The following is a 26,292-nucleotide window of genomic DNA, read 5'->3' on the forward strand; positions in this document are numbered from 1 at the left end:
TAATTCTATCATCATATATACTATTAGCACTGATGTACTTGTCTTCAGAATCTCATCATTATCATTATGTATAGTTGAACATTTACTTTAATTTCGTGCTTTGTTTCAGTAGATTTTTTTTTTTTTTTCGTAGTATCACTATTGTCGTGGTTTCTCTCTGTTATTGTTAGCTTAACCAAGATAATCATCTATTACATCGCATAACATTTACCTCTATGTTTGTTATGCTCATAAATATTCCCATCGTTGTAATGGATTGAAACAAATTACAGGGAAATCAAAAGGGGTCGTACATATCTTTCCTCTCTTTATTATGGTGTTATAATATTTACAATATGGTGTGTTGTGTATTACAAGCCATCCCAATAGAAATTAATATTATAAACAAACAAAATAATTTTCACTTTGTAGTTTTCATGAAACCTCGAAAACCTTTTATTTATTATATATATATTTATTGCTCGCACCCGACCCTGCAGCCCCTCGTATGCTCAGTCTAGCAACCTCCGAGTCTCTGGGAAAGTCAGGGATTCAGTACATGCGCTAAATTGTACATGTGTTTGTGCATGTACTTTGTTGTCTCACATGTGCTACCGTTCCACCGACCGAGAGACCCGGTGCTATTCCCGAACAAACCACCGGGTATTCTTTCACTAAAATAGAATATAAAACATCATTCATTTCAGAATTTCAATTTATAATTTGTCTATGTACAAAAACGTATAAAACAGGTCTATAAACACACTGGAGGATGACAGCGGCTTAGAATGCAGCGTACAGGTGATAATCAATGGGAAATGAGAATATAATGATGAAGCGGAGGAGACCAAAAGGCTGGACGATAGATGGGGAATGTTGGTACATGGCAGTGATCACGGTACAGTTACGGTGCGGTGGTGCATGGAACGTGCCAACACTAAATGTAACTGTAACTTGAAAATGATGTTTGTTTTTGTAACCAATTTCGATTATGCACAACACTGAAAGAAATTAAAGCTCTCGATACAAAACTTGATGTTATAGAGGACTGCAGATAGATTCCAAATAATACAAAAATGGTTTGATTAGGTAACTATCATCCATAAATGGCCTTGTTAGTGATTGCTGGAGGTGAGTGACTACAATGAAAACAAGAAACAATTTGCTGACACACTCAACAAAAAATAAAGAAAAAAAAAAACAGAAGTGACTCGAACGTTTTCCCTCTGTATTTCGGGGAAAGCTGTAAACAAAATTAACAATAAAATATGTACATTTTACAGACTACCCTTTTAATTACAACACAGGCTGCACAAAGTCATACACAAATAAATACTGAACCATCTATATGCCTCTACCATCAAAATGACTAAAGTTTGCCTTATTAATAATCTTTGGGTTAACACAGGTTTGTTTTGTAAGGGAAACGCGTGGTCTGCGCAGATAGTCACGGCTCTGGCAAGCCACTCTCCTCTCCCTTGCAAAGCTACCGAGGGCTCCAAGCTAAACTCTACAGCACGTGTCATTCATTGTTAGCTTTAGCTTTTTGCATTTCTAAAAATATAAGTTGCAATGCATTTAATCAGCAAAAAACAACTAACCTGTTGAGGTATTCCTTGCAATGTACATTTTGTGTGAACGGTTGTACAACGAAAACAAAAAAAAAAATTGGGCAATCTATATGAAAAAAAAAATTAACAAAAGTTCAAAATTATTATGACTTGAAAATCTTGAGCGAGTTTTTTGTCTTTTGAAGGCGATGAATGATAACCATTCGGCGCCGAGAAGCACTAAGCAGCGCCACATTCTGAAACATCTTTTGATCTGGTTGTATGGTGGTCTCTAGCCTCATCATACGTCAATAATTATGAGGAGAATAACTCAAAAAAATCACCTCGATGGGTTTAGTCAACTTGAATGGAATGTCCCGGTTTATTTCGTCCCTTGCGGATGGCACCGTCAAATTATGTTTCAGAATATGGTCCTATTAAGCGCATGCCTCGTTTAAAATGCACCTACGGAACGTCTCCTTGGTCGACTAAGCAACAGCAACTATAATTTGTCTGTCAGTAAACATCTACAGGTAAGAGCACCTTCATTATTTGTCCTCACTGGACTGCACTTAACTAAAGTAAAGTCTGTAAGTGACTTTCTGTTATATCACGGAGGAAGTCTTCAATTACATAAACACTAAAAGTTCTTTTACTTGAATGAGAATCCACTTATCGCCCGGTGGTTCAGCACAAGTTTTTTGTTCGTTTTACTTCATTTACACGAAGATCGGTTTATGTAAAGTTCTGAGTTCTCCGTCGGTCACTTGCTGTCGCCGGAACAGTCGAAGACGCCGCGTTACAATAGGAGTCGTCACCCTCCCCCCGGCTCGCGAGAGGGCAAGGTGAAATTTCTTTAGCCTCGCAGTGATGATGTCCTGAGGTGATTCTTTCGGCTTGTGTACATGTCAGAAGGCACAAATGTCCCACTGTTCCATCGTTACTTAGGTACCTTCGAGGCAATATATGGATGCCCATAGGGATTTAGTCTGGGCGTCAGTGTGTCGTGCCAGGATGGGGCTTGACTACTGCCCTGACGAAGCTGATGCCGGCCGTCGCTCCTGACTCTGCGTGTGGCAGTGGTCGCAGTGAAGACACACATTGCAAGCACCTAAGCGTCGTGCTAACACCGAACGCAGCTTGAGAGCGGGACCAAGCTTCATGTTGATGCTAGAAGTAAGATGCTCCTCCGTCAGTAGCGGTAGGGCAGACCCGTCGATTCGCTGCTCACGGAACGCCTGGGGGAAAAAGAGAAACACAGGTTAGTGGATGTATCTGAGCAGCGCAGTAATTGTAGGGGTCCAGCAGTGATGGATGCTAGGATAGTCTAGTTTTGATGCTGTGTAACACGTATTTAACGATCATTTAATAAGATACAACACAAGGGAAATCATAAGCGTAACAGCAAGAGCAATAACAATATCCTTAGTAAAGGCATTGATAATGATGATGGCGACTGGTGGTGATCATGATAAAGATGATAATAAAAATGATGATGTTGAAAATAATAATAATAATAATAATAATAATAATAATAATAATAATAATAATGATAATAATAATAGTAATGATAATCATAATAATAATAATAATAATAATAATAATAATAATAATAATAATAATAATAATATCAGCAATAATAATATTGTCAGTAATAATCATAATAAAAATAACAATAACAATACTAAAGGTAATAATGCTACAAGCGCGATAAAAGCATATATGAGAGGAAGAAGAGTAACAGCAACTTTAAAGCAAAATTTAAGATTTTCTACAAGCATAGGGCTGATAGGTAATGTTTCGTGTCAATGTCTCTCTCTCCAGTTGTAGTACAAGCATCTGCGCCAGTTTGCATACAGATGGCCTCGTACCGACTGTGCCAAGAGTTTCAAAACGTATAAAAACGACAGTAGGAAAAGCGGGGGATATGTTATCATGGTTTGTGTGATGCTGTTTTGTTTTATGACCCGTGCGCTGTCCGTTTGTTTTATGGCCGCCGGCGATATAGGATAAAGAAAATATTTGATCATGAATATTCCGTTTTTTTTTGCGGTCGAAGCATTTTTTTCTTGAGGCAAATATGAAAGCTAAGCGCGGCGTATTCGAAGGGGGGAGGGGGTGAGTTCCCGGCGCGAATGGCGAGTTCCCGCCATCCGTCAGAAGGGCGATGGCAGGCGACTTTCTCCAGGGATTGCCGCCTCTCCCTGTCGTGGCGGGAGGCTAGACTAAGGGATTTCAGGTGTGTGCAGAATGAGACTCCCTGATCATCAGAATGTATTTATTACAAGTTTGTTCATGACGTGTCTGCCTACCCCGTCTCCGTGATGTACCCATCATCCCCAGACACAAATGATGAAGCACTTTCCTCTATCACGTCATCTATATAAAAATACCTATCACATCACAAGGAATACTTAAATGTACGTGGTGATAATGTGCTATAAATTCATTGTCGATAAGAATGAAAACAAATTAAGCAACAAGTAATTGCAATTTCGACAAAAAAAAAAAAAAAACGCCGAAGTCCTAAGAAAGCAGCCAGCCCGCGTGGCGTGATACGTAACCAAAAATAAACAATCCTTGGCCATGATGCCCAACCGCCTGGGGGCATCCGAGGGCTCAAGCACCCCGGTGAGGTCGAGGGAGGTAACGTTGTTGCATGCTATATGATAGTAATTTTCACGCAGGACCCCAGTAGCTTGGTTTACTGATCGCCGGGTCGTGCTGCCGAGCCCGCCCTCAACTCATGCCTTCATTGGCTGCCAGGGATCACGTGATCAGCGTAGGCTAGCCAATGGTATACCCGTTCCGAGATAAACATCATTCGTATGTTTGCTGGGAAGAATAAGTAACTGATTACCTTCTTTAGCTCTAAATTGATAAACAATAATCTGACAAACGAAAAGAAAATGTTTAGGTTCGCATAAAGAAAGAAAAAAAAACATTCTGTGAGTTTGCTTCAGGAACTATTATTTACGAAGCGAAACACCTTTTATCCAGCGCCCACTTTCCTAAATAAAGTCCAACGCAAGAGCATTAAAAAGCGTGGCAGCATCCTGGTCATGAATCGTGGGATCGATTTGTTAAAAATAAGCTCGTGACCGCGGTGGGAGCGAGTGAGCCTAGCGAGTCACGTCAGGAGACTTTGAAAGGCTTGACCCCGAGCCTCCTGACACGGACGACATCTGCTGTTGCTGCCTCGCCTCGCTGCTGACAAGGTGACCTCTGGCTGACGGGGGATCAGCGATGACAGCGGGAGAATGATTGAGGTAAGAGGGAAGCCATGACCACAAATCAATGACAGCAGGAGGAGCGGATACGAGCGGCGAGATGCAGCCGCGTCGTGCGAGTCGCTTGGGTATCGCGCGATCTGATCGAATGCTCTTATTCATACAAGAGGCTGTGGCAGTCGGGCTCCGAATGAGGGACGTTTTTTCTTATGCCTGTCGCAATTATTCATGTTGGTGAGTTTTATCGTCAATATCGTTATGATGGTTACAGTGACTGAATAGAATAACATATAATATTTTAATATTTAGGACTGTAATTCTATATTAATGGTTTCATTATCATTATCACTGTTATTCCTGTAACTATTAGTACTTTATCATCGCCACTAACAAGAAGGCTTGGCTGTGGACATTTGCATAAATCTAATATTACGCGAATGCCTATATCCGTATGCCCTGCTGCTCGTCACCCGTCATTATACAGATCATCGTACTTCTGGCAGACGTGGCTGTTGATCCATGATATATTCGTCTTGGGCGGAGGTCAATATATGATGATGTATTCATCAGTTGCTCGAATCCTGATAGTATCTGGCCCTTCATCACCGGGCGAGCTGCAGACACCAGCCCTTTGTTGATTCAGGTCATCACGTCATCGCCATGTCATCACGAATGGCTGTCGGGAGGGCGGGGGCGGTCGACATTGTTTCATTTTTTGTGTCCGTTTCTCCTTTTTCTCATCGTTTGCTCAACGCCCTTCTCGGTATCAACGGGTATTTTGAAACAGACGCAGACAGATAATGATATAAGCTATTCCGTGATCGAGTATGCATTTATGCATTATATTGCTGCCAACGTCAATACAAATGTCAGACGAGATGAGGCCAACCTATCGAGGTATTTTTTTCTCTCCTATCGCCGTCATCGGAATCCGCCTTCCTTAATCGGCCGGCGCTCAAACAATGGCTCGGCCGTCCTCCCTCTCCTCTTTTTTCTGTCTCTTTATAACACAAAGCATCATTCAGCTCGGCTACATAATGAACATAAATAATACACGCCCTTTTCCACCTTTGGTCACGGGGGGAGAGAAAGAGGGAAGATTCCGACTGGGTCAGCGTCGGGACAGAAGGTCAAAATAGGGTCACACTCAGGGGTCATCACGGAGCCACTTAAGAACCCTTAACCACTGCTGCAGAGGGAGGCCCCGGTGAGTCTCTGAGAGATTGGAATGGGTGGGTGGGGGTGGGGGGGGGTGGGGGGGGGGGAGTCACGAGACGGGGTTGGGGAGCGACCAGGGCAGCAGGTAGTCATCGAAGGAAAGGCAATTTTGTTGTCTGACGTTGGAGTATTTTTTGTTAATGGTGACGTAAAATTATGTGTAGAAACGTATATAATATTTCAACACTTGCATTGGGTTGATATTAGCGTCAGTTCGGTGAAAATATTAGACACAGCAAAGAGATTTCTCTGTGCCCCCTCGAGGTATCCTATCCGAAGGGAACACTTCCATGCCACGAATACTTTCTATTAAATATATCAAACATGTCATTGCAGAGTATTCATCCTGCAAGACTGATGTTAGATGCCCAAACCTTAGACAAAAGCTTAGGTAGTTTCACTGGTCGACAAATCGCTTGAACTCAGGAGAGCATTCGACCCAGCAACCTGACGCACGATTTTGGCCTTCCTCCTGATGGCTATCTTAAAACACATAACTTATTAATTGAACTATTGTTTCTCTGACTGCCATTGTTTCCACGTCGATAGTAGGAACAATAACATTTGAACAGTTATTGAAAGTTTCTTAAATATTTTTTTTTTCGCACTGCAAACCTACTTAGACTGAAAACTTTTTTTTCTTTTCTTTTCTTTTTAAACAACTATGTATGCCTAAGGAGAACGGCAAATAACCCCTCAAGTTCTTTCTTATCAATAGGCGAGATCTCTTGTGGCTGCCTCGTACTTCTCGGAGCGATGATACTATCTGAAAGACCCAGTGTTAAATACCCACAGTTATAAACTTGTCAGAATTAATCCATGTCCGACATCAGCGTTGCTCACGAATCTTATATCACGACTGCGCAAGATAATCCTTTAAAAACGCCGTAATCACATTCTTGGGGTGTTTTTCACGTCCTTAAAACGCCATAATAGAGCCTGTGACGTTCGTCTCAACCTTGTGTTTACCTCGGCGTGGAGGGACTGTCAGAGCAGGCCTCGAGATCCTCCTTCCACGCCGCCCGCACAGACCCCACGTACACAGCGCACAGCCGGCGGGTCAAAGGGCCCAGAGCGGTGGCCGGCGCTTCGGGTCTTCCTCGTGAGACGTCGTAGCTCTAATTAGCTCTCGGCTCATGCTGCGTTCACGTACAGGTGTGCATAGCAATAACTCAGAACTTTTGTTCTATTTATGTATAACAGCGAATAATAATGATAATTACAATGAGAAAAAAATGAAAGGGTTATTTGAATACTAATTTTTTTTTACCGATGTCATCAAGAATGCAAGGATTTGTTTAGATTTTATATGACAAGTACAGAGGAGTTAACATGTGAAGGGGCAAGGTTAGGTAGATGGAGAAGGGGGTAGAGAGCATGACCTGCCGTGGCCCCCCTTGATGGTATCTCCTCATCGTCCCCACGACTGCTGAAGGAGGCCCAGCGCCACGGGAAAAATTGTGAAGGTGAAATTTTCTTGAAGAACTCCGCGGACTCGTTTATGCGTAGGTAGCATCGATTACGAAAATACGTATATCCCTAAATTTCGATAAGGAGACTTGTAGATCAGAATTACTAGTTTCATCAGGCTGTAAAGCGAATGCAGCTGATAACGTTCGAGTCTGAGTGCTTTATCAGTCTCAGCGGGAGCTTCCCTTCCTTATCCAGCATGAACCGAAGCTCCCGGTGCAGCGCTAACAATGTTTTTATCTCTTTAATAACATCGTGACCTCCTCCTCCCTTCTCGTGGGCTCTGCGCCGAAGACTATAAAACAAAAATTCCTCGGGTAAAATTCGGCGAGATAAAGCAAGCATCCTTTAAGTTGTCGGGCTAACATGATAAAGAATGTTCCTGCGCCAGAAATCGATTTTATTTAATTACTAACGGTATTCGGGGCTCGATCACGCGTCTGATAAGGCTGATAAAATATCTCAGGGAATAAATGATAATACTGTCTTTCAGAAAAATAAATCGGGATGCATCTTTAATCTGTTATCAAGTAGTCAGCTTTAGTTTTCAGTCTATTGATAAAATATATTTACATGCGGTTCAAGGGTACGCGGTCTGTAGCAAGGAGTTATTAGTCCTCCCTGCCCCGTATCATAACCCAGGCACGTTAGTCTCCGGTAACTATTAATTACTGGAACTAAAATCATTTTAATCACGACGTACGCAGCACCTTCCACCGGCCAGCCGCGCATCCCAATCGGGGCGCTGGACAAGGCAACCCCTTCCCGAACAAGAGCCGACGTTTACCGCAAACAATAGTCCAGAATATGTAATGAGACGGGTAGGCCTAGAACAGTAGGCGGAGGAGGCGTCGCTACATGCGGGATTCATTACGTAGCGGCGTCCGGGCCTCCGAGATGGCGGTCCCTCCCTTCTCTTAATGGGTTCTGTAGATATCCCTCCCCGCCACGGCCGCCGCTCCCCGCCACCGCCCTTCTCGGGTTATCGCTGATGCTACGTGATTCTCACCTGCGTTATCGCTAAGGTAGGCCTCCCCGACGCCTCCTTCTCGCTCGGCCCTTTTATTGTCAAGTTAGGCCTTCGGGAACTCTCTCCTCGTTTATTGCCAAGGCGGGCCTATAAATGTCCTCATCGACGTCAACCTTTACGTGGACCTTTTGTGGCAATTTACATCTTTATTTACAGACGTCAGCGTTGTTTTTTTTTTTTCTTTTTTTTTTTTTAGACTTTCTCCAAATCAATTTCGGGAAGGGTATAGGCCTCTTAGGAATATTGAGAGACACGCACTGATTTTCTTTTCATAATGAATTCAGTCGGTATCTTTCAAGTTATCCATGTAATTTAATTTTCTTCGGGTTTGAGAGACCGCAACTAATGGCCACGTTTCATTACAAGAAATCTAGTTAATTGTTCAACACATCACCATTTTTACGTCTCGAATGTCATGTTCTGGCTTTCAATAACCCATTCATTAATGCTTACGCCTCCCTCGGTCATTTCTGTCTCCCTCCACCCTTCTTCATCATATTTTGGGCGTCGACGATGGCTCTTTGACCACTCATGCTTGTGGAGGAAGACGGGGGGGGGGGGGGGGGGGGTCGAGAGAGATGCTGAAGGGCTGTTATTGATTTGATTTGATTTCTTTTTTTCTTGTGATATATTTTTGAAATAAAGTAAGGGAGTGTTAATTTTTAACTTGGGCATATATGTATAATCTACCGAGTAATCTACCGCGCGCGCACACACACACACACACACACACACACACACACACACACACACACACACACACACACACACACACACACACACACACACGCACATACACACACGCGCGCGCAAGCACACACACAGACACACACATGCTAGCACACGCGCACACACACACACACACACACACACACACACACACACACACACACACACACACACACACACACGCAAACACACGCACATACACACGCACATACACACACACGCACATACACACACACACACACACACACACACACACACACACACACACACACACACAGACACACACACATACACACACACACACACACACACATACACACACACACACACACAATCCATTAGAAATGATCCGATCTATCATACATCTCGGCGATTCCCTCGAGCCAATGCCACAGTACTCATTACACGTAACATTAGTCGACCCACACCTGCAGTGCCGCTTCCAAACACAGACCGATCTGAGTGATAAATCATCTTAGGCCTATTGGTCTTGAGGAATTAATCTTCGGTTATATTGATGGCCTGACGAAAAGCCTGGTCCTTTTAAGAAAGAGACGAAGACCTATTCCCCTGTAGTAACGGCGAGAGGTTTTATACATATATGGTGATTTCGTTCCTGAGTTACGAAATCAATCATTTTTAAGTCTAGTTATCACACACCCATCTTTTCCCGTTCGACCTCGGCTCCGCGTATCGGTGGAAATCGGTACTCCGAGGGGGATTAATGCGTGAATTGATAAGATCGACTGTGCACCTGAGCGGTTATTAAAGAGAAGCTCCGGCGGGTCGTGGCAGGTTTCGTGTCGTGGAATGTCGCGGCGGCCGAGAGAAACAAACGGCCCGGTGGTAATAACAGGGACCCTCCGCCCCGTGAAGGTAATGGTTGTAATATCACCTGGCCAGTGCGCGGAGGGAATGGTTGCCAAGCCTTCACATACCTCAGACGGTCGGGGGTTAAATGCCTTGATTATTTGATATCTTCCCATGATGCCTAATGATGTCTGAGTTCTCATTTAACCCCCAGGTGGATTAAGCAAGTGCGGGGAGTCATGACAGGCTTAGATTAAAAAATAAAGCGCTGACGGTTTTATTAAACACTGATACGAGTCGTATGGTAATGGCATCGCCGAGAGAAACAAGTATTAGCTGTGACATTACGAGGTTCTGTGGTCATAGCCCGGGGATGGCACAAAGGGGTGCTTTTGTTCCGCAGACGCTTATAGGGAACCATAGGAATTTAGTAAATGATAGACACCATGTTTGGATAAGACTCGCTTTTACCGCCGGCGACAGCTTGATTGTGCTTCTACTCTTACCCTCAAGGAAGGGGGAAGATTTACAATTATTCTATTGTTTTCGTGATGGAAATGAGACGGGTATAGCTTTTAAAATAGATTGATGTAAATGTGAACGGTTATTTCTATATGACTAGGGCTAAAACACACACAAAAATATTATGCAACTTACCTCAACATATTCGGCGCACAGCTCTATGCTCCCGACGAAAGAGCAGACGTCATCGACCGTCCAGTGACCGATGGACTCCAGACTTGGGCAGTTCTTGTCGGAGCACGGGGTGGGCGGCTTGTGCGTGCCAGGCGAGGGCGTAGGCCGAGGCTTAGGCGGTGTGGGTGACCTGTTGGTTAGCACCTTGGCTTCTGCCTTCTTCTCCTCTTCGTGTGGCAAACTGAACAGGCTTTTCACATCGAAAGGTTTAGAAGTTTCCGTCCTCGGTCTCTTCGTGGCGACGGACGCGGAGAGATCAAGAGGGGAGGTAGGGGCGTCTGCTGGCCTCTTCATAGCGCCACGCAGGTAATTTTCCAACTGTGACTGCTGCGCAGCTGATGCGTTGCGCACCATGTTGAGAAGGACCTGAGTGGAGGACATGTCTACGAGAGGGAACCCTGGGAAGCCCGGAAGGCCCGCGCCGGGGAACATCGGAGACGCTCCGGGGTGGGGAGGCATAGGGCCAAGGCCCGCCGCCGACGTGACTGGCACTGGGTCCACCTTTTTGTCAGTATCTTTAACGGAGGAAGACGTGGTGGGTGGAGTAGGAACGCCCCCGAGGAAGGGTGCGGATCCGTGCTTGTAGCCGGCGAGGCTTCCTAAAGGATGACGTAGGAACCCGTTGTTTGGACTGCTGAAGTAACTGGAAGGAAAGAAGAGAAAGCTATTAGTCACGCTCCGCAGGTCAGGTGTTTCCATTACATTACCTACATCAGGCACCATTAGCGAGCACCACCCCGGGCGCACGAAGGCTCGCCGGGACGTAGAGGCGGCAGTGTGGGCGGGGTGGGCCGCATGTTGCATCTTAACGTAATAGTGTAGGCTTGGCGGGCCGTCCACCTCCCCTCGGATTACTGACCATCACGGCCGCACCAGCTGCACCACCTCCCTCCACGCACGCAAACATACGCACTTACGTCACTTTCACCCTCTCACCTTTACGTACTCGCATGTATATGTAAACACACTGAAAGATGAATGAAGTACAATCTAATTCTGCTCGTTAAACGCACAAATCCCTTCATAAATCTATGTGGAGGAACATGCAACAGTCATTAAAATATCTTTCAACGGTCAAATACTCCATAAAACATAATAAAAACTTGTGATCATGATAGTGATAAAATTGTGAATGGAGGGTGGTGCCCCAAGGAAGGCGGGGTGATGGAGCGGGTATAGGAGGGTATGAGTGAGTGGCATCGTATGGGCCAGGGCGTGGCATGTCACACACGCCGCTGGGGAAGAAAAGGGTGTGGTGAGCCAGGGGGGGGGGGGGGCGTGATGCTTTCAGAGCGGGAAACCATGAAGCAAACTTGTTACCTGAATGGGACGTTAAGAGGTATGAGAGTCTAGAGTCATGAACATGTTTTTCTTCTTCCTCTTTCTCAGAACCAAAAGTTCATGAGCACACTAGAAAAAAGTGTGGAGTATTTATTCTAAGAGAACCCAAGGTACTAAAGAATAATCGTCTTTTGGTTGGCTGACCAGACGCCGTGACGTGGCAGTTCTAAGCAGCCGCGGAGATCGGAGTGTCATGATGAGGTTAAGCGGGAGAGTTGAGGTCGCAATCAGAACGCCATCAGGATCAATACGCCCATAACTCCGTGACCTAATCACCAGAGCACCCTGATTGGTACACCGAATCGAGCAAATCCGACAGTATAATCCCTCTGCATGATGCATATTGGATCCGATGCATGAATATCTGCATTTCATTCGATTTGATGTATGAGCCGAGATGAAAGTTGGAAGTGCGTTAAAGGGGCGACGCACGTGACATCGAGTTATCCGCGGCACAAAGCGGCCATTAGCCCAGAGCTCCACCTACGGCCCCTCGCACATGACCCCGTGCCAGCCATCCCGGCCGCAATTCCGAGCGAGGAGAAAAGAAACGTATTCGCACCTGTGGCAAGCGGAAACAAGGGCGATTATTGCATGCGTCGTGTCAGTTCGAGATGCGACCTTGCTTCCCGCGGCTATTGGGTGGGGTCAGGCTTTGATAAAACCAGCCCTCGTTGAAGACGTCGTGAAAATGAAGAAATTTGCATCTCTGAGAGACGTCACTGCAAAACACGAAAATACCCATGATCCCGGGCGAGATTCAAGTTGTAAGAGCGAAGAACTTTTGGGCAATATCTCTTTAAAATGAGTCTAAAATATATGAAATATATACATTGCAGAAGGCAAGACGGGTATAATTTTCTGATGGCCGATAATCAACACTAAGTATAGCACCAGGGCGAGAAAGATTTTTAGAATTTTATTTTATGACACTTCCCGGGGATTTTCACGTTCAGGAAAAATATCTAAATTTCAGTGAACAAGGAACATTAAAAGATGTTCGTAAGACACAGATAAAAAACATTCTGTATTCGTCAACCCACTGAAAATCAGGTTTATGAATTAAAACCTTGGCCTGGTTTTTAAAGCTACGATCATCTTTCAACCAGCAAAGTTCACCCATAAATTTCAGGGCTTACGATATCTCGCTCATTTATCACGTGTCAGCAATCCATAGTCATGAGGAATGCATCAGTGCATAAGATAATCTCCTTGAAGCCTTCGTAATGCGCCGTTGAGGCTTCCAGTCACGTAGCCTGATTTGAGCATTGCATGAATACCTTGTTGCACCTGAGAGGTCCCCACTCGGGTGTAACCCGGTGGGGTAATACCTGTTACTCGCACATTTTCCTCATCGCTCAGCGTTGTCTGCGAGATGAAGCTATGTGCTCATTGACCAACCGGAGAGTTCGGCGAGATAACCACGAGCAGGGGATTTATGTAATCTTCCATTTTGTATAATGTCTGAATGAAGGTCAGGTCCCAAGGCCCATACATCGCAGGAGCAGGGGAGGAGGGCGGGTCGGGAAATGCACTTTCTCGCAGGTGAGCGATGGCGACTCTCGACCTCCGTATGACTAACGTCGATCTCATATATTCTCACTTTGAAATGACAGCAAACACTGACCCCCTTCCCTCTATTCGGAACACCCCGCCCTACTTCACGACTCGCCCAAGAACAACGAGATTCCGAAGGCTTTCGATATCCTAGGACACAATAGTCCATAAAGAGGGTGAGGCATAAATCCCGGGCCGGGGGATGAAGGGTCCCGACGCTCTTCTCCGAGCAGCGGGCCTCCTCACCCTTGACCCCGCAGGAGATGTTAGCACCGGGAGGCCTCAGCGGCGCCTCGCAGGGCACCGCCACGTGGGGGAGAGACACGTCCACCATCTGCGGCCGCTGGATGGATGGACCACGGACGAGCTGCCGGGTTTGTCCCCGGCATGAGGGGTCGACAGCAGGAGACCGAAGGAGTTAACTGCGTCTGATGTATATCCACTTATGCGGCAACTAGAATTCAGCATGAATATCCATCTCGAGTGCGGTGTTGTTACTTGAATGTAAACCTCCATTGTAACTTAACAAAGTGACAGTATTTCAGCTGAACAGGAAGTTCATTAGTAGCAGCTGTACAAGCGCAGGTACAGACAATCCCGGCATCAATATGTCCTAACGACTCGTACCGGTCACGACTCAGCCATCTAGAGTGATATCTAATTCGGAGTTGCGGGGGCTAGTCTAGGGGGCGTCCAAAGGGTGGATCCAGTGGGGGAGCATTACACATCATAGCGTGTCAAAGTAAAGTCCCAGGAGAGTGTCTGGAGATTTGGCCCAAGTGACCGCGCGTGAGGGGTTCTGCCGGAGGGATCTTCCACTTGACAAACACTAGTCGGATCGCCATTCTCTCTTGAAGTGGTGTTCCTCTACCCCTCCCTTAGTCGTCCTCGACGCCTCCCCTGGTGCTCCTCGACCCCTCCCCTACTCCAGTGGCGGAGGAGAATGATTAGAGAGGTCCCCCCGCCCGGCAAAACATTCCATACGCTTGCATGACCCAGCCATCACGCGCCATCAATCTTATCGCCTCTGCATGAATTCATATCTGAGTGTGAATCTTTTCCTCAATGACCATTAACTCGGCTCTGTTTTGTTGTTGCTTTGGCTGCACCCGGCTGGAACGAAAGTATACATATAAATCATACCCCTACAGTTATCTTTGTTTAATATTCATTGCGTGTTAGGTTTATGGCACTTAAGCAATTTAGAAAGTGTTATTTCCTTATGTGTACGCATATAACTAACAGATATTTTAGACTTCGAGATTGCCAAATTCACAACGATATTAAACGGACACTTCGCTTTCTCCGAGCATCATCTCTCAAAGCTGGCAAAAGACGAGTCTATTACGAGCCCGATGGTTGCGGCTCTCGTGTCTTGAGGTGATACGAGCAATGCATCAATTTACCAGAAATCATTAGGGCAACGACGTCGGAACAAGAGAAGGCGCCGGGATCTCACGCGGCCACCGACACCACACACTTTCGTTCGTTCGTGAGAGAGAACGAGAAACACTGGGTCCGGTGACTGTCCAGCCTCCCCAGCGTGGGCAGCACGACAGAGTTAAGACTTCGAGGTTATCACTAGTATCTGCAGGTTATCGATGAAGGGCCGGAGGAGAGGGAGAGGAGGACCTAAGGGCAGGAGGATCTATGAGAGAGGGAGACATAGCTGTAGGGGGTTCAGGGTATCGTGGGTTATCAAGAGAGTGATCTTTATGACTCGGCTACCCAAACATCATCTGCATATCGAGAGGCTGAGGCGGTTCATCGAGCGAAGGACCGGCCGATTGCTCGCGTGTGTTAATGTTGTATCCGCAAGTTCTTGGATTCTGTATAACGAATGTTTGCTGTCTCTCTCTCTCTCTGGGTCTCTCTCTTTTTCGTTCTCTCTCTTTCTCTCTCTCTCTCTCTCTCTCTCTCTCTCTCTCTCTCTCTCTCTCTCTCTCTCTCTCTCTCTCTCTCTCTCTCTCTCTCTCTCTCATTCTTCCTCTCCCTCTACCTCTCCCTCTCCCTCTCCCTCTCCCAGCACCATGGCAAGTATAAATTCTTTGATTTATTGCCCAGAGAAGTACGCAAAAGATCGTGGTCTCTTGGTTCGTTAGCGCGATGACCATTTTTAAACGCATTTTCCAGGAAGGCAAAGAATGCTTGGAGAAAGTGAAAATTATCTCTAAACAGCATCTTTAACAACAAAGGATAGCCTAGCAGCAGAAGAAAAATGACAATCGCCTTCTTCAGGAGGCAGAAAGGGTGTTGGGACTATAATAGATATACTTTTTTTTGGCTGGGGCGTGATAGCACCGAGGGTATGAGACAATGGGGCTGCTGGCTGGAAATAAATAACCAATTTGCTATGGGTACAGACCGGGGACCCCGAATCATGACTGTAGCCAAGATAGTTGAGAGTGGCCGGTGACTGTTTTCATCGACTGGTCATGAAGTAGTGGGTAAGGCTATATATCATACGTCGTGCAGCTTCAGATGTCTTACCGATTAAGTATTCATTAACCAAACAAAAGGCTAGTCTTGGTTAATTATTTATATATAGACAATTTTCATAACTGCCGTCAATAAGTAGCGTGATAAAGCCTTAACAGTTTCTTTATTACATTGTTAACAAGGGGAGACTTTACCTATAAATTTTATCGTCGATCACTCGCCCCATTATATTGGAGGAACTTTATTTTAGAAAAATCATGATATTGAGAGAATAACGACAACCGTAAACCTTCAGCACAGTGATCATTTCTCTGGAATAATTAAGTTTGAGATAAGATGGAGTAGGCCCCGCGGCGCAGCCACACCCGGAGCCCCTTAAAGAATGCCGAGCGCTGGTTTAATTACTGCTTTTTTGTTCTTATAATGTCCACTGCGACCTGTGCCCTCCGCGACGTACCTCAGAGCCCCCTCCCCCCCTCCCCCGACCAGCACACGTTTAAGGGGTGCCAAGGCGACGGATGAAGGAAGGGAGATCTTTGAAGTAAAAATGCATTATCACAAATAGTGAAATGCATATATTGTTGTTGTTTTTTATTTAATATCGTTATGGTTGCACTATTTGATGTACACGAAGTAATGTATCGATGGAAACTGAAGAGTGCAGTGATCGCTGTGACTGACAAAGCGAAGACGCTGACACGGTTAAGGTTTCAAGAGATAATACTCGGCCCAGTAATTAGGTGTTGCCTCCAGGTGCTGGTAAGGGGGGAAAGGTGTGGCTGGGAGAGGAGGAGGAGGAGGAGGAGGAGGAGGAGGAGGAGGAGGAGGAGGAGGAGGAGGAGGAGGAGGAGGAAGGGGTGGGGAAGGAAAGGGGGGAGGAAGGGCAGGAGGAAGGGCAGGAGGAGGAGGAGGAGAAGGAGGAGGAGGAGGAGGAGGAGGTGGAGGAGGTGAAGAAGAAGAAGAAGAAAAAAAAAAAAAGAGAGAAGAAAAGGAAGGAGGAGGAATGGAGGGGTGAGGTTAGGTAGGCAAAGGGGTTAGGATGGTGGGGGGATGTGGCAATAGTAGGTACACTTGTGGGTAATAAATACAGTATTGCGTATGGAGAGTATAATTATACGAAACGAGCAAGAAAATACTACACGGCCCGTAATGCAAATTGGACTCTACGAATGTTACAATTCCTGGAAGGAACGAGCCGCTTGCACCTGCATAAGATACATCCCATTTTTGCTAAACAATCATTTCGAACACACTAAACACGTTGGAAGTAAAACAGCAGCAACATCCCAACACACAAAAAAATAACCCAATAATAACAAAAGGCCGCGGGTGGTGGTGGTGGCGCTGACTGTAGTTCTAGAGGTCAGAGGTCAGATCCCCGCTGGTCTTCCCCACCTCTAACCGTCTCCCCCCTCCCCTTCCCCGGCCACCCCGGCCCCGGCAACCCTCATCTCTGGACGACTAAGCCCCAGGGGGTAGGGAGGCGGCGTGTCGGGGCGGGTGATGGAGAGAACACTTCGGCAGGCGGGGAGACTCGCGAAATTTGTCCGTGAGCCATTTCTCTCCCGATTGAATCTTCGGCAAAGCACGAGTTCGACTTCCTAGGGAGTTCTAAGGGCGTATTTTGCTTCCTCTCGAGAACCGCCTGTCACGAGATGCGGGAAACGGGATGCGCTTGGGGCTGACACGGTGACCGGCGTGGAGCCTATTTGGGTGTGACTTGTAAGTGTACATGCAATGTTTAAAAGAATTTTGATTTGCTAACATTGCATGGTAGGTAGATCTGCCAACTATACTCGTATGAATAACAAAATATGATGATGATAATAATGATGATAACAATAATAATAATGATAATAATAATCATATTAATAATCATTATAATAACAACAATAATAATAGTAATAGTAATAACAGCAAACAAAAATGTAGTAGCAGTAGTAGTAGTAGTAGTAGCAATAAACAATAATTAATTATGAATAAATTACGAAACAAACTGAATTTTGCTTTTAATGTCGTTCAGAAACACTAATTAATTTGAGTGATTGCCAAATCATGCAATGCCTCCTTTGGCTAATTGCATAGTCTAAACCTCATTTTAAATAGCATTGGTAATATGAAATTAATGAACCTGATATATAACTGGCATTAGTTCTCAGTCTGGCACTCATAAATATTGTCTTACGCGGATCAAGCCAGCCTCCAATCTGGGCCAGAATGAAATATGCTTTGGTCAGCGTGGCATAAGCTGCTATACTTTGTGAAAATATTTAATTTGTGACGTACTGATTGGACTTTCCTAAAATCACTGGGTAAGATATTTCTTTCACAATGGCTCCAGCTGTTTTTTTTTTTTTTTTTTTCTTATAGCCGGGCCCATTGAGAAACTGACTGTAAACAACAACATTAGTTGTCGACGACACCAGTTACGTCAGTAGTAATTACTAGGATGTGACCAGTTTCTCTTGGCCGCTGCCCCTAGGTGTTGGCGCGAGAGGAGAGCTTGGGGTAGGATCGGACTGTAATTATATTAATGCCAATTCTACTCTGACAAACAGTTTATGGTAACTCTGGGGAGAAATACATAGAGGTTGAAAGCTTTCTAAGATTAAACAAAAGAGGTAATTTCAAGAAGAGGGAGAAGTAGGAGAAGAAGAACAAGAAGAAACAGTCTAGGTTTTGCAAACTTTAAGATATTTAATATGTGAACATTCCCTATTTGCATATTGTACACGTAAACACGATCCCCATTGACAACATCTAATTAATTCCATGATACAGCATCTATCATGTAGTAAATTTTCCTGTTATATTTCGCCTATTTGCTTTCCATTTTAGAAAGATACCTTTTATTTACGCCAACGATCTGTGAATATTGAACAACAGCAAAATCTTAATCAAGTTCTCCAATGGCCTTCTTTTCCTATATAACAAAGTTTAAAGAAGGACCATTAGCATAATTTATAGCATTACAAGGCGAGCGGACTTTAGCATAACAAAGATACGACATTGGAGGGGTGTAATTTAAATTGATTGGTACTGTAGGATACGGACAGAAGGAGGAGGCAGCGCCAACGCTAGGTAAGTTATGGGGATGTGCCTATGATTTTGCGCCTATGAAATACAGTCCTGGTGCGGCGTGATATGGCGAAAGAGTTTCGAAAAGATTGCCGTCTTCTGTCAGCATCATTCATTTTTTTCTCTTTTATTAAAGGACGGAATATGAATTAGAAACGCGCCGTCAAGCAATATTATGAGTTTCTGTAATCTTTTTCCTCGATTACGACACCATATTTATTGCAAAGATAAATTTTAAAAAGTCGGCTTGCTTGATAGCCCAAAGTTTCTCTAAAGCAAATTATATCGCAAGCTTAGTAAAGTTTCGCCAGCGCAGAACCTGCTATTACCAGTGGCAGGTGCTGAATGGAATAACAATTTCGTGCTTGGAGTAAATTGTACACTTGCGTGAATTACTGGACAGCACCAAGGAGGCACTCGGTCCGTACGGCTCGTGTGGAGATGGAAATAAACATCTCGTTGGTGGGGTGAAAGGTGGGCGAGGTTGGGGGCGAGGATCGCGATGGGGAGGGCACCGAGGGCAGACTGCGGGCAGGGAGAAGAAGAAGAAAAAAAACAGAGGCAGTCATGCTGGTGGACCGAGAGACGGAACCAGAACGTCGGAAAGAAGGGATGACGGTGCGAGTGTATTTTCGTATTCCTGCGAGGGACGATTGCCGTGTCCTGCAGGCGAGGGAGGGCGTTGTGGCGAGTGACAGTCGTCGCTTAGGCAAGACGCGGTTTCGCGGTGTATATTTAGGTTTTTAGATTGTCTACGATGTGTGTGTGTGTGTGTGTGTGTGTGTGTGTGTGTGTGTGTGTGTGTGTGTGTGTGTGTGTGTGTGTGTGTGTGCAAGCGTGTGTGTGAATGTGCGCGTGCGAGTGTGTGCACGTGCGCGCAGTGTTATATTATATTGCATATCAGAAATGTAATGGTATAAAAAATACATCACTGCAATCCCTGTAACAGATACCGACGTTAATATACGAGACGTGTTTCCCCCTTTAGCATAGCCAAACTACTTTTTTTTTTTTTTTTTTTTTTTTTGCTAGACTGAAAATTAGCAGCTGTTAAAATGGCTGAGACAGCATACACGACAGCTGACGAACGCAAGGTAAGCGAGGGTACAGCGTTATATTTCACGCTTAGATAGTTTTATGACAAAGTTACAGCGGTGCATATCTAGCAAGCAAGAGACAACACTAACTTTTTAGCCTCCTGCTTACCTGGGCAGCAATTACTACCAAAGATTCATAATGGAGTTCGGAAGACTAAAGTGCTTTCTTCTATTTTTTGAAGATCCATTATTTATGGGCTGTGTGAGTGAGCGTGTGGGTGTGAGTGTGAGGGTGCGAGGGTGTGAGTGTGTGTGTGTGTGTGTGTGTGTGTGTGTGTGTGTGTGTGTGTGTGTGTGTGTGAGTGAGTGAGTGAGTGAGTGAGTGAGTGAGTGAGTGAGTGAGTGAGTGAGTGAGTGAGTGAGTGTGTGAGTGAGTGAGTGAGTGAGTGAGTGAGTGAGTGTGTGAGCGTGTGTGCGATACATCTAACTTATTATATTTTTCCATAACAACTAAACCTCGGAAAGTATAACCCAGATTACACAAAAGCCGAGAAACAAGAAAGGAAGACAGTGCGCTGCTATGAGGCCGCCTCCAACCTAATCGGAGCAGGCTCCCTCGGGGCCCGCAAACTGAACAAAGGTAAACTCACAGGTAGTCTGCTAAACAGCTAGAAATTCTTGTTTTTCCTCCGCCCTGAACGCTCGTCGGGTTCCGCCACCTAAAAATGCTTAAAGAGCTTGCCTTTATTACCATCTTCAGCCGTCTCTTGAAGGCGAAATGATAATCTATAGTGATGTAGAAGATATAAAAACGTCAAGGAGAGTTCGATAAAGGTGCTTCCGGGTGAGAATTTATTATGGTCATTGGGCGGTAGACATTGCGATGCAAGTTCTTTGGATATAAAATTTAATTGAAAATGATTATGCAGGCGGTAACAATAATAGGGTCACTACAAAAGCAAGAAAGCCTAGCTACAGAATGCATCATGCTAGTTAACATAACTGTGCGATCAGTTTTGTTTTATCATTTTCTGAGAGGAACGACAATAGCTTCATCGAATAATACTGATAAGAAAATATTTACCACGACGAATATAACAGAGGCATCAATAGCCGCAAACAAACGCAACGTAAACAGCCACAGACGAAACGGCAGCCGAGCCACGCGAGGGACAGCGGCAGCTCCCTCAGCGACACGACCGGCAGCATAGTCTGCATTGCGTGCCACTTTTATCGCACATTAGAGTCCCGAATCAGGCATACCGTATGATATTCCCATGCCTGAGGGAGGGGAGGGGAGGAGTGCGCTTCAGCATGCCGCTCTCCCTAAAAATGCCAAGACCACTGCCATATTTGATCTTCATTAATATTCAAACTTCGTGAAATTGGATGGTCTGTGTTGGCTGTCTTTATAGGATTCTGCACCAGGCATCGCGTGCTTGTTTTGTTTCTTTATGCGTGGCTGTGTTTCTTTCTGCAGAAAAAGAAGTATTTGCACCCATCCGAGAAGTTTTTTCTTAGGTTGATTTAATATCCGGATTCATCCTCCGCTAGAAGGAGAAAGTAAGAGAATGCAAAAGGTTACATATCTGAATCTCATTTCTAAGATTTTCCTTTCTTTCAGATTGTATTCACGTAAAAGTACAGTTACTTTTGCGAACCGACAGGCACAGATGGTTGATAATGATTCATTTACTTAATTCCTACATGAATATTTATCAGTCAGGATGGGAATCGCCTGACGGGGTAAAATTCCGCTGCACTACATGGCAGTCACGCGTAGGCACAGCCGTCATTAGCTCTTTCATCAGCGCACCGCCAACATGCTATAAGGAGACCCTATGACCACTATAGCACCCTTTATCCACCCCATCTAACGATCTGTCCTCTTGCCTGTGATAAGAATCTAGTAACCACAACATCTATTGGCTCTGGCGCGGCCTTCCCCCCCGCCATATTAGGCCGCGCACGGAGCCCTCTGGTGGCCGCTACTCGAATTATCACAGGTACTAACGCGGGAGTTGACAGCTTTCTGTATTTTAGTCTTGCTTGCTACATTCCGTATATGAACGAAGATTGCAAGTTCTCCAGTCGTGCATTTTTGTTATATTTCTGATGTTGAAACATATATACATGTCTGTGAGAAAGCTTGAAATAAAGTTCATACGAGGCAGGGTATCCCGGCAGCCCCGTATTCTTTCCATCTCGACGGACAAAAAGGTCATACCGATTATATTACGAAAAAAACAACAACATATAAAGCCAAAATTCCATGTCGCTGGACACATGCAAGTTCCACAAATTTCGTGAACCAATACTAAAGCTGTCGCGTACGAAAACCAGCTACCCGAACCACCTGAATAATATCCTAACGACGGGAATCGCCTTCCAACCTAAACACATAACCAGATCTACCTGCTTGAGTTACCCTTCCTTTCCCCAAACCCTAACCTCCCGAAACCTGTCAGTTGAGGAGCTGAAGATTGATAATTATAGCTTATGTATTTTCCTCAATTCCTCCACTTCCCCGACCTCTGCCCCGTGCCCCACTTGTGCCAGGAGGAAGGATATGGACAGCGCAGGTAGACGGGAGACCGAGCATGGAGAGGAGAGATAATGAGAGGGTGGGGGAAGGTGGCTGTGCGCCGGGCGGGAAGTGCAGAAGGGTTTCGCTTGTTCCAAATGTAATCAGTTCGATGATGGGAAAACAACGTGGAGGGGAACCATGAGAAATGGTGATTTTTTTTATATATATGAAGGTGCAATATTAGGTTAATTGGACCTTTTTAAGTTGATCTTATATTCAGAAGCGAATTGGATTTTTCCATATTCATAAAGGAGATTCTATTTTTTAGGAAAAAATTATCAGCGAAACATATAATGCGATTTAATCACGTAAATCTGACCATTGTTCTCATCTATTGTTCCTGGCAGTCTAACCGCTAGATGTAAACAGATTGACAGCTACTACTAGCTATTGTGGGCACAGCTGAATAATGTAGCTCCTTCATTTACAACACACTCACAAAAAATAAAGGGTGGGAGTTGAATGACTCTCTTAAATGACTCATGCGATAGATATCGTAAACTCTTCATTATCTTTCATAATGTCAGCACAGTATGTAGTAACAGAGACGAGGCTAATGAGCACCAAAACTTAGATTACGAACAGGTCATGAACCTTCACTGTATGTCTCACTGTGATTCTAGTAATCAGAAGCAAGAACTCCTTAATTCTTCTTGTACCTTTGCTGCTTCTGCCACGAAATTTACTTCTATCTAATGTAATGTATAAGTTTATCTACCTATCTATCTATATGTATGTATGTATGTATGTATGTATGTATGTATGTATGTATGTATGTATGTATGTATGTATGTATGTATGTATGTGTGTGTGTGTGTGTGTGTGTTAAATAGTGGTGTTTCATTATCATTGACAGAGAGAAAATGGTCTTTAATAGAGGTCAACTTAAAGTTTAAAATGGCTTATCATGTCAAAGGTAAATTCAAGCCTGCTAATTAGATGCGAACTTCGCCTGCCGAAGTCCTTTTACGTTTGCATATCGATTAATTGAAAAACCTGATGTAGAGGCGGCAGTAGAGTCGGGCCTGGTCTCGGCCCACCGCCCACCTCTACCACTTTATGAGAATCAGATAATCGTCGGCAAAAACTTTCTTAATTAGCATACAGAGTTTCAAGAGCTGCTCCTACCTGTCTGTAAACGGAGTGACACGAGAGTGGCAAGAAACTGCATAACAATACAAGTCCTTATCAAGTCACAAACTGATTTCAAAATATATCCCTCAGTCACGTTCAACCTGAGTCTTGTTGTATAGATAATCGCGGAGAAATCTTTTTTGACCCTGGATGTGCAGTTGCAACAGGCCACTGTGTTAATCTCTCTCTCTCTCTCTCTCTCTCTCTCTCTCTCTCTCTCTCTCTCTCTCTCTCTCTCTCTCTCTCTCTCTCTCTCTCTCTCCCCCTTTTTCTCTCCCTCTTTCTCTCCCTCCCCCCTCTTTCTCTCCCTCCCCCCCTCTTTCTCCCCCCCCCCCTCTCTCTCTCTCTCTCTCTCTCTCTCTCTCTCTCTCTCTCTCTCTCTCTCTCTCTCTCTCTCTCTCTCTCTCTAATGATCGTCCACAAATCAGGCACACTACTCCCATGTCCCCTGCTGCTTTGTTCTTTGGTTCGTTTCTAACCACTTAATCAGGGCTGTTTACGTATTTGCCCCGGGTCGTTGGGGGAAAAAAAATCAAAATACTCGCCAGATAATCATTTCTTTCCGCTTCAAAGGTAATGGGTCTAATTAAAAGTCTGGGAGATAATCAATTTTTGCTCAGATAATTATTTCGGTAATTAAAGTTCGCATGTCAAGGAAACTAAAGGTTGTTAAATGAGGTTTGAGGACAGTCCCGCCACCTTACTACAGTAAAGGCGCCACACCCTGAGTTATCTTGGAAGGCTACATGGAACCCGATATAGCAAAATCCCGTCATGGCTTATGAGGCAGGTTGGACGGGTATGAAATATCTCAAAATCAACGACGAGCATTTTACTATTTTTGGGGATGCGCCAGGCGATATTGTTCTGCCATCAATGACCGTGCATCAACCGCAGTAAAAATGGATACAAGATAATATCAATGTTAAGCTAATTATTTGTGATTAGATTGTATTATTGTACGAGAGAAACATGATCAGCTTTCATATAACATAGAATTAATAATCTAAATTTACATCATAGGGATATATCTGGAATCATTAGATCTTAGATATGAAAAAAAAATGAAAAAAATAATTCTGAACTATTTTGTTGCAATGCACTGTGCAACAGAGAAAAAAGCAGGAGAATCTTTTCACGAAGGTAGCCACAACGCAGAGAACCTGTCCATTCTCCTCCATTTCTTAGACAAATCTACATCATTATCTCAGTACAAATTTACTTTCTTTTTCTGTTATTTTTTTGGTGTTTTTTTATCTTTATTTTTTTTTTATTTTTTATTTATTTTTTTTTTACCTTCCCGGCCGTAATGGAGACGAATGAGCATAACAATAGGTATAACACTGAAGAACAATCGTTGTTAGGCACTTGACGTATTCTTGGCGCTTTCTCCGACATTTCTGCGATTATTTGAGCTTACTTTGACTGTATTTTCATGACAGGCAGTTTCCTAGGGTCGTTTGCGACCACTGGATGAAGTCGTTTTCGGAGTTTACGACTGTTTACTCTGTGACTGTTGCAGATCGTGTTGCATGGGCCTGATGGCTCGAGATAACAGCCATTTTTTCAGGGTTAGCTGCTCATTTGCCTGTGCCTTCTCTTTCTGTTTTCTCTTTTTTATTGTCGCCTTTGATATTATTAACAAAAGATCGTGTTTTGAGCGAGAGAATGACAGTCAGGCAGAGAGAGAGAGAGAGAGAGAGAGAGAGAGAGAGAGAGAGAGAGAGAGAGAGAGAGAGAGAGAGAGAGAGAGAGAGAGAGAGAGAGAGAGAGAGACGAAATAAAGAAGGAAAGAAAGAAAGAAAAACCAAGGAAAGAAGGAGGGAGGAACCGCATTAGCTGAGAGTAGACTAAGGAAATGAAGGGAAGAGTTACGGGTTGTGTCTGTGCCTTGGGTGGAGTCGGGTCTGTGGGACGCGAGTAAGGTGACTCCCGGGGTCAGGGCGTCCTGCTGAGGAGTCCTTAGATAATCTGATTTTCCGACAGCCACACCACCAAAGTCTTCAGGTTCTTGGTAGTGTCAACCCTGAATCTTATCTCTCCGTTTTAATGACCTTAGCTGCAGTTTTATGCTTTTACGAGAATAAGGAAGTGGGTTAATGGCCATGGGTTTACGAAAACGCTGGGGAAAAGACGAATACCTCGGAAGTCCCTATGACTTTTGTGTAATGTGAGACCATTGGTACACGGCATGCTTGGGCGCCATGGTCATTCCGGTTTGGCTGCAGCGCCGTCGTTGCGCCTGGTCCGGACGTCATTCCGCGGAACTCTTTTTAAAATGATCGCTGCAAAAACGGGGAGCTGCTCACGAAACTCAACCTCAGGCCTTTCACAACTCAGCGAATCTGAAGAATTTTAGGGAAACCGACTCTTTTTTTCGGCCAACGGTGAGGTCAAGCTGTTGAAG

The 26,292-nt window shown here is 44.6% G+C and overlaps 1 protein-coding gene across 2 annotated transcripts in view; it reads right to left on the bottom strand.

Moving 5' to 3' along the window:
* Positions 1-294: 294 nt before the first annotated feature.
* LOC125027983 (nascent polypeptide-associated complex subunit alpha, muscle-specific form-like) overlaps positions 295-26,292 on the bottom strand; it is a 41,749-nt gene continuing 15,751 nt past the window's right edge. For both annotated transcript variants that reach the window (XM_047617212.1, XM_047617211.1), the window contains exons 3-4: positions 10,674-11,355; positions 295-2,767 (exon numbers count right to left, since the gene is read on the bottom strand). In XM_047617212.1, the coding sequence (XP_047473168.1) occupies positions 2,555-2,767; positions 10,674-11,355 (895 nt within the window). In that variant the 3' untranslated portion in view covers positions 295-2,554. The remainder of the gene's footprint in view (positions 2,768-10,673; positions 11,356-26,292) is intronic.

The sequence above is a fragment of the Penaeus chinensis genome, chromosome 8, assembly GCF_019202785.1.
Source record: "Penaeus chinensis breed Huanghai No. 1 chromosome 8, ASM1920278v2, whole genome shotgun sequence".
Lineage (NCBI taxonomy): Eukaryota > Metazoa > Arthropoda > Malacostraca > Decapoda > Penaeidae > Penaeus > Penaeus chinensis.